The sequence below is a fragment of the Vigna unguiculata genome, unplaced genomic scaffold (assembly GCF_004118075.2).
Source record: "Vigna unguiculata cultivar IT97K-499-35 unplaced genomic scaffold, ASM411807v1 contig_543, whole genome shotgun sequence".
NCBI lineage: Eukaryota > Viridiplantae > Streptophyta > Magnoliopsida > Fabales > Fabaceae > Vigna > Vigna unguiculata.
Window position 1 is genome coordinate 2086 of NW_021011261.1, and position 9359 is coordinate 11444.

General features: G+C 44.5%; 1 protein-coding gene across 1 annotated transcript; it reads right to left on the reverse strand.

The window, feature by feature from the left end:
• Nucleotides 1-7266: 7266 nt before the first annotated feature.
• On the reverse strand, nucleotides 7267-8845 carry LOC114172402 (ATP synthase subunit a-like). Its single transcript, XM_028056891.1, has one exon. The coding sequence runs from the start codon at nucleotides 8585-8587 to the stop codon at nucleotides 7319-7321; it is 1269 nt and encodes a 422-aa protein (XP_027912692.1). The 5' UTR covers nucleotides 8588-8845; the 3' UTR covers nucleotides 7267-7318.
• Between the last annotated feature and the right edge of the window lie 514 nt (nucleotides 8846-9359).

A 9359-nucleotide genomic window follows, 5' to 3' on the forward strand; every position in this document is an offset into this window, starting at 1 on the left:
GACTGCCACTGACTGGCTTCCTTAGGAAAGAATGATAGAATACCAGAGGTAGTCAAAACTAGACCATGCCTCTATGATGCCAAGAATTCGACTTAGGGGCTTGGGGAGGCTTAAGATGAATGAGGCCGAAGAAGGTTCAACTAACCCTTAGATTCGGGAATAGGAAACTAGCAGTAAGGGTATTACGCTTCAAGAGAAGTGGAACTCACTCGAATAGAGAGAGTCTAGGCTCACTCACAGGTCAAGGGCTAGTATAGCAAAGAGGCTTTCAATTCCCGCAAAGCAAGTGGGAAAGAAAACTAATTTCCGTGAGCATTAAACTCCTGTATGGTCTTTACCGCTTGGGAACCTCAAAGCTGCTCTATGGCTCGCTGGAGTTAAATCAAGTGATCATATTCAGCCTTCTTCGGCTGATGAAAGTACTAACTTCCCTTGAGACTGAGATTTTTGTTTTCAGTTCAATTGTCATATATTCTTACCCTGAATGGAAAGGCATTCTGTATCTTTATGAAGTGAACTAAATCGATTAGGTCATACTACTGGTCGGGTACTTAAACTTAAGAATCGGCTCTGTCGCTTCTAGCTTGCAGTAAAGTTGCCTACCCGCAAACCCTGCCCTTAGGACTAGGTTGGAAACTCCCAAGAGGATGGAATGAAACTGGCTTGAAAACGGGCTTGCTCACTCGCTTTCAAGACGGAAGAATGAAAGGTTTTGCCTTGCTTGCTGCTTGCTTACTAGAAAAAGCGGTAATCTGACTTTATATTCATTCTCAATCTTGAATTCCTAGTTAGAACTAAGAAACCAATGCTTTCCTCCTTTTCGCCAGAAAGCCCTCTTTCAGCCTGAAACCCATGTAGGATGGGATAGTCACACTCAAGCAGTGATTAGCGATTAGAGGAATATATAACTATGCAACAGCGGATATGCCTACTTTCGGATTCACTGTAACAAGCCGTTTTTCCACTTGCTTTGAAAACCGTCCTCTTAGTTGTAAACTAGTCTGAGAAGGGTCAACGTAGATAACATTAGGCTGAGCGCAGCCATTAGAAAGACCTCGAGATTCACCGAAGAAAGACCGGAACCTTTTACAAAACTCAATGAGCAGAACGCTTCGGAACGGGATAGAAGAAGGGGGGAGATTCTCGAACCGAACTAGGAAACGGATCCAATGACTTCAAAAGAATGAAACGAGGAGCCATATGAAGTGAAAATCTCATGTACGGTTCTGTAGAGTGGCAGTAAGGGTTACTTATCTGTCAACTTTTCCACTATTACACCCAAAAAACCAAACTCTGCCTTACGTAAAGTTGCCAGAGTACGCTTAACCTCTGGATTTGAAATGACTGCTTATATACCCGGTATTGGCCATAATTTACAAGAACATTCTGTAGTCTTAGTAAGAGGGGTAAGGGTCCTTTCTTTTGTTGTTGCACTGAATTGCTTATCAAAGCGAAGAATCGCTCGATCAAGTAACAAATCAAGCCAGCGAGTGGAAGTGGAATAGTCATGCGAGTCTATTTTGCTTATGAGTCTCTTTTCCTGGCCTCACTAGGTATGAAAAAACAACCACCGCACCGGATGTGAACCTTTTTCTAAAGCGGAATTAGGCTCATCCGACGAAATATTTTTTTTCCATTGACACAGGTCGATTCCTCTTTATTTCTGGTACAACCGAGCTCCTTGTAGGTCTTCCAACTCGAGCAATCAGAAGCAAACGCATCGCCCGCTACGGGCATTCTCTTGAAGCTTCAAAACGAAGTGTTTCATCGGCCCGGCTCAAAAGCTGTTGGTGACTGGGTTCCCTGCGGGGCTTTTACAGTTTTTCTTCCGTCACTCCCAACCTGTTCTTCTTCGACCGCGAGTGAACCATAGCCTTTTCCCGGAGATAGCCTTTGAGATAACCAGGTCTTTTTCTTTATTGCCAGGAGCTGTAAACAACATCTTATTTTTGTTTACAGAGCTTAGTCCTTATTCTCTTCCTCTATCTAAGTGAAGAATCTCTTCTTCAATCGATGATTCTTCTTCGCCGAGTTCAGACTCGCCAAGAGTTGTTCGAATCCCAGGAGAGTTTTCAAGTGGTCAAGCAAGTCTGAAAGTCATCGGGTAAGGTTTTCTAGTTCCAGGTTAAACGTACTAAATCTTATTAGCTTATTGCCATCGGAGTGAAATCCTGTCCAGAAGTTGTGAGAGAAGGATTAGTTCGTGTCTGTGTCAAGGGGACGGGTGACCCGACTTCCATAGGTCAGAGCTGTCTAACCTCTGTTGTGTTGTTATAACCTAGTCTGACTCGTTCTTACCTCCCTGCCTGTTCTCCTTTCTTTCTTTTATGAGAATACTTGCCGCCTCTGCTCTCGTTCGGGCCCCGGGAATCCCTTGCTTTTGGCTACGGTCTTTATTTACCTTTTGTTTTGGCGCTCTCCTCTCAAAACTACTCATTTACAAAGACTACTGGAAGGGCACGGCACGACAGCAATACCACGACAGATATACTTACCGACAAGAGAGAGCGAGACTGACCCACCTGAGAGAGAGAAGGCAAGAGTGACTCCCCCCTATCACTTAAAGGCGGCCGGAAGAAAGTTTTTCTTTCCCACGGCCTTATTTACCAAGCTCGGGACTATAGGAGCATTTTTGGAATTTGAGGTATCGCTTGTGATAAGGAAATGTTCATATATATAGTAATGTCCTTTTATTGCGCCCTATTTGAGACTGAGACTCAGGCAGGTTTGGAACCCTGTCCTATCACCTTTATCAAATCCCTAGCTCTCTTCCTTAGTGCAACTGTCCTATTCCTACCATGGGAATCTCTTTCCTGTGTCATATCTATAGTTTCGGATATCAAACCGGACGGTATCGTATATGAAGAAAGAGATTGTTGACGTTAGTAGACTAATCTATTCATTGGTAGGGCATTTCTTCCTGTGACCGCCTTTCCTACCAAAACCCCCGGTTTTTTTTCTAGACTAGACCTTCGGGATTTTTTTAGGATTCATACATGCATTGATCCAGTCGAAGAACCTGCTCCAGAGCTACTACTCCGCCTAGCGTATCTTCCTGCTCGTCCCAGGTTCTCTCTGCTCGGTTCCACAATCAATCCCAGATCCATCCATTTGAGGGGGGTCCAATTCTGCGCTCTTCTAATTGCTTAGAAGGGTTCAAAAAGCCCTTGACATCTAGGGCTAAAGCCCTATTAGTTCTGTATATTCAAGAACAGGGCGGGCTATCAAATGGTCGACTGCGAAACCGGTTAAAAAAGCGTATACTTGAACGATGCCCTCTATCGGCGATAGTTCGACGGACTACTTTTGCGATGTCTGTCACATGAAGAAGAAAAGTACATACACACTATCTCCCACTACCTCCTCTCATTCTAGGCCAAGCAGCCCTTTATGCGATAATACCTTTTTTCAAAAAAGAAAAGGCAAGGCCGGTGAAAGCAATCAAGCCAAAGCAACATTCCTTCCTTCAACTACCGCTCCTGCCCCTAGGAAAGAAAATCCAATTACCAGTATAAGTTCCAGGTCCTATAACTATCCCCTTCCTTCTTCTTATAACGCGAGTGACCCATATCTATAGCCAACAAGGGCTTTCCTCACAGCTTCACAAGTAAGTTCCCCCTTTTCTAGAGCAGCTAGCACACCAATTCCAACAATCCCGTATATTGCTCCTTCTCCCGTCCTTCTTACTGCTACGTGGGAAGAGCCTTCAATTCATTTCGATAAGAGCCAAAGGAGTCTTCCTCTCTAGTAGCCCTTCCGACAACAGATTCAATTGCAGCAGTTACTCTAACAGCGGCAATCGCCCATGGTTCTGCCCTACTATATTCATTATGACCCAAGGCTCACTCCCTGCCCTAAGCTAAGCCCTACGGTTCCTTCGCTTCCCGCCGTTAAGAGTTCTGGCTTCTAGGGCAATAAGAGTGAAGGACAGTAGTTAGCAATCCCGGTATTCAAAAGGAAGAAGCAATAATTTACATTTCCTCCTCGGCAAGTAGAGTTACCTCAGCCAGCCAGCTAACTTCCTAATCATTTCGTAGTCGGCGATTTTGAAAAAGATAAGAGCGGAGCAGATCTAATTCCTCTAAGGTTTTTTTATTCGCTTACGCGCCTTTTTACTGGTTCATCTGGTGCATATTCTTTAGTTGGGTGGGAGCTTTCCCCCATCTTGGCTAGACAGGTTTATAGGCCGATCTTCTTACTTCTCTTCGCATCTCGAAAGACGCAAAAGATCTGTTATTAGCTTATTCAAGCAGTCGAGGGTCCTTAATCTTTTTTGCCTACTTGCCTTTTTCCTTACAGCCTATATATATAGACTGAGGGCATTCTCGCAGCTACTTATTGCAAACAGCCTTTTTTTTTGTCCTAACTGCGCATTTGAAGCTTCTTCTATCAAAGAGCTTGGGCATCTTTCGATGAGTAGGTCCGGAAAGAGACTGAAGGCATCCCTATGTGGTTAACATTTCCCTGAGATGCCCAGCCTTTATAGACAAGTAATCCATCCCGCCATTCCTTATTGCGCACTTTCAGTGTGAATAAGAAGAAGAGCAATCTCTAGTTTCGAATCTAGTCTCGGCATCAATCCCAAAGGCCTCTAGTCCCAGAAAAAGACTTCAAAGAAGTAGCTCGTGGAACTGAGTTCCGCTAACCGCTTCTTGCTAACAAAGCTGTCCAATTCAATGAATGTGTTTACGTCCTCTCTTCTTAGTCTACGATTATCCCTGCTCTTCCTCAGATGTGGATATAAAAACCTGGTCGAAAGTAGAAATGTGTGATTGGCTTCGTCCCGGTAATTCCTTCCCCTAAAGAAATAGCAGTAGACCGTATTGTATTCAATAGTTGCCGAAGGGGCCAGGCCTTCCTCACAGCGCCCGCCATTGCCATTGATTTTAGCACACCGGAAACCCTCACAGTAAGAGTGGATAGGCTTACACCGGTGAATTTAAGCTTTTGTAGATGATGGATGACCGAATCAGGGAAAAGTGTGGCCCATTCATCGCTCGCCAAGGCCCTATCCAACCTTGCCAGTCTAGTCCCCCTTCTCCAAGTAGAATTTGTGCCTACATAGCAAAAATCGATTAAGCCCTTCATCTGCACGAAGTTTTGAAAAGAAGAAGAGGAAGGCCTAGTACCTCGGGCTCCACCTTTCCTGTCCTCATAAGTTATAGTAGCATTCCCATCTCCAGCTAGGAGCCATGGAAGGGACATGTTCATCATGATGGCTGAAAGGTCTTGCCAGAAGAATTTCCTTTCAGTGGGCTTTGGGCTCCCATAGATGGCCGAGAAGAAGGACAATATCAATCAACTAATCCATAACGAAGGACAGGAATGAATGAAGCTGCACCTTGGCAGTTCCAGACCAAGAGAGACATATTCATGAGAGAGAGGGGGATTAGTGCTCCATCTTGGAGCTTTCTTCATTCTTTTTCTGTCCGTTATGACCCTTTCCTCGCTAAGTTCATCTAGAGATTTTCATTAATGGCTTTGATTCTATCGGGGTAAAGGACTGAAATTGGACATTCTTCACTTTGAGGCCCCTTTCTTTGTAGTTTCACCCCTGGAGACGAAAGCCCTTGATCCGGAGGCTTTGGGGGCATCTTCTCTTTCCGCGTGGATAAATTAGATAGCACGTGGATCTGAGCTGGCTGATCCTCTTTTGCTTGCGCATCACTCTTCTTCGCGGGTCCCTCAATGGCTTTGATTTTCAAGCAAGCCTAGCCGATTGAACTACAACGGCCGAATGCTTCTCTTGATCGAGTGAGGGAGAGGTACCGTACTTTCTCCTTACCAGTCGAGATACTGCCTAGCCTTGTACGCATTGGAGGGGGCATATAGATGCCAAACCTTCTTCGTGATAGACGCGTCTGTCCTGGGTTGGCTGGACGAGGCCTTGGGAGAGCTGGATTGGCGGTTTGATCTGGGTGGAGCAGCTTTTTTGCCTTTTGTCATCTTTTACTTTTGGCTCCCTATCCCTAGGCGAGGCTTTTTTTTGAAGTCCCAGGAATAACAGAGCTAATCTGTCGCCTCTTGAGTCTCCTTCTTGTCCCTCTCCTAGAGTCTGAAGTGAGTTCTCCGAGGAGGCTAGGACGTCAAACCTAGACCCCGTAATTTCACTAGGTGGCTGACTCTCATTGATCAGCTTTTTTCTAGCCCTGTCAGATCTCCATGCTCGCCTTCGGACCTGCATCCAAGGGCCCTACCTCTCTCCCTCGGCGATATTCCCGGCAGCTTGAGGTTGGGCAGTCTCCGGCGGCAACTCGCCTTTCTTCTAAGGGCAGTTGTCCTGAAGGTGTCCATATCTCACACAGTGGTAACAGATAGTAGGGAGCCATTCATATTCAACCCTCAAGGCATGATCATCGACTTTGATTTTGGAAACTAGCGGTTTAGAGAGATCAATAATGAACGCTAGACGAGCAAATCGGCCTCTATCTCCAGTTTCCGTCTTCTAATCAATATCCATCCTAATAACCTCGCCAAGAACCTGTGCGATTGCCCTCAAGACGCTCGACTGATAATAACGCTAGGGCAGTCCCGGAAGTCTGACCCACGCAAAGACTTTATGGATCCTTAGATTGAGCGGCGAGAAGGAAGGTTGCCAGGGTTGCACCCTTAAATAGTGACCAAAGATTCACCAGGGTCCTCCAAGCAGAGCATTCTGATAGTCTTGGGCATTCTGGAACTTTACAATGAAAGAGTCACCTTCAAGATCGGCTAGTTGAAGAGGTACAGTCCGCTTCCAGAGGTTCATTATTTTGTCATGAAGCCTTCGATAACCCATGGATCTTACAAGCTGCTTTACAACAACAGCAAGTCTCATGCTTTGATTGAGCAAGTCGTCTATGCGAGAGGAGAACTGGATAGAGGGCATTACTTCCTCCTGCACCATATCCTTCTTATCCCTTCCTTCTTCGCTGATCATTTCAGAGCCATTATCCACTTCTTCCTCAAAAATTTCAACAACGGGAGGGGGATCTTCTTCCTCAGTTCTTATCTTCACCTTCTTCGTCGATCCATTGTTCTCAGGATGTGGCGGAGGTTCTTCTTTCTCACAAAGCTCAACGGCGACAGTGCACTCCATTTTCAGAGATAGACCTGTCTTGAAACGGCTTTTACAATCCTACACTTGCCTTATCTTACCCTTGACTCTCTCTCTCGATAGAGACTGAAAACTTGACCAATAAGAGCGAATCGTTGCTGTAGTCGATTGCTCCGGAATTGGACACCTTCCTCCAACAGCCCATAATTCCAGATCATGATGGCGGAGACAAAAGAAGTTTGGGGCGCAGTTCGCTCCTCGCTTTTGTTCAATTATAAATAACTATCCAGTTTGATGGAGATTTGTAGCATCATTCAAGTAAATACAGATTGAGATCGTAGAAACATGAGCTTGTGATATAGCTACACCTAATTCCGGACCGGTTAATGCAAGAACTATAAATAAAGGACCAAGATCTCCTATGAAATAGAAAAGATCATTCATACATAGCATAGTCCAAGCGGACCCACTTAAAATCTTTACTGAACTATGACCGGCCATCATATTAGCAAATAAACGTATTCCTGAGCTTAATGCGCGAAAACAATGAGGGATTAGCTCAAGGAGTACTAAAAAAGGTGCTAACGGCAGTGGGACCCCTGCGGGTAATGAGAAGCTTAAAAAATGAAGCCCATTTCTTTGAAATCCCACTATAGTAATGCCAATAAAAATAGAAAATGAGAGACCCAAAGTAATGAGAAAATGACTTGTAACTGTGAAGCTATAAGGTATCATACCCTGGGGATTACAAAATAACGAAAAAGTAAAAGTGACCAAGATGCAAGGGAAAAACTTTTGTTTCACATTTCCGGCTATTTGTTCGTTTACCAGGTTCGGCACGAAATCATAAATAAGCTCTACCAAGGATTGCCAAGCATTGGGTACTGACTTTCCTCCTCCATTTTTAGTAACAAAATGAAACAGCAGTAAGACCAAACTGAGAGTGAGCAGCATAAACAATGAGGGATTTGTGAATGAGAAATACAAGTCACCTATCTTCATATCCATCAATGGGATTATCTCAAATTGATCAAGAGGGCTTGATAGGGAGTCCCCTGCATCACAAGGAGCAATTGTGAGGAATAGCCATTTGAATTGAATAGTGAAATACCATTTGAATTGAATAGCGAAATACCATATAACAATAACAAAAAAAGCAAGGGTTACGGTTTTTACCCGCTCGATCCATTGAAATTTATTAACTTCTGTTCCTTTTCCCCCGGGTCTGTTGGGGTAAGGGGTTCCGGGCCTTTTCGGCTTCGGCTGCTGTGATCCCGTACCTCCTTGACCTCCATTATCTTTTTCATCTTTGTCTTCTTTTTCTTTTCCCTCAACTTCTTTCCCTTTTCCTTCTTCTTTTCCTTTTCCCCCGGGTCTAGGGGTGTCCATCCTTTGCAGTTTCGGCGGCTGTAATACCGTACCTCCTTGACCTCCATGACCTCCTTGATCTCCTTGACCTCCATCACCTCCTTGACCTAAATTCTCATTTGGACAGATCCCCCTACGACATGGGACCCCCCAAAAACCAAAGCTTTTTTTTTGTTCCTCCATAGAATATAACAGTCTTTGTGATCCGCTTTACTTACTTTCGTTAGGAAAGACTTGTCAGAAATGTGTATGTGCTTGGTTGTTGACCAAGAAAGACATGGGAAAAAGACCAAAGCTATCAGAAAGACTAAGAAAGAGAAACCCAAGAAAACTTCGTTCTACTTGCATGTATTAAGCATATAGCCTAACTAGCATGATTGGGCCCTGCAGTGGTAGAACCAACCTGGTGAACCAGGCGTACTACTTCCCAACGTGGACCTTTCTTCTCTTATGATATTTCGAAAAAAAAAGCGCCCCTAAATGCTAAAATTTACGAGAATTCGAAAGACAGGGATCGGGGAGAGGGGAAATGAATTTGACAGCTATATCTATTGATCGAGAAAGCTTGGCTTGGGCGGACAACCGCGTAAGATATGACTAGAAGATCTTCCATTTCTTCCTTGTTACGAACGAGGTACCGAATTGAGTTGATAGTGATAGATCGTAGTGCTACTAGCCCTGCTGGGAAAAACCAGAGGGAAAAAGCCCGGAGGGAAGTGGCCCAGCGGAATCGCGCTCTATCGGTACGCTGTAAGATGAAGGAAGAAACTTGGTGAAGTTCAGGCATTTCTTGGGCCAAGTATACCATTGAAAGAAAACCTTGGTTGGACTATCACTATATATAATAAAGTTACAGCTTTTTCATCCTCTAGGTAGGGATCAGATTGATTTAGCTGTAACGATACCCCGATTGTCCGAGTCCAAAAAGATCGGATTTGTGCTAATGCGGATTTGA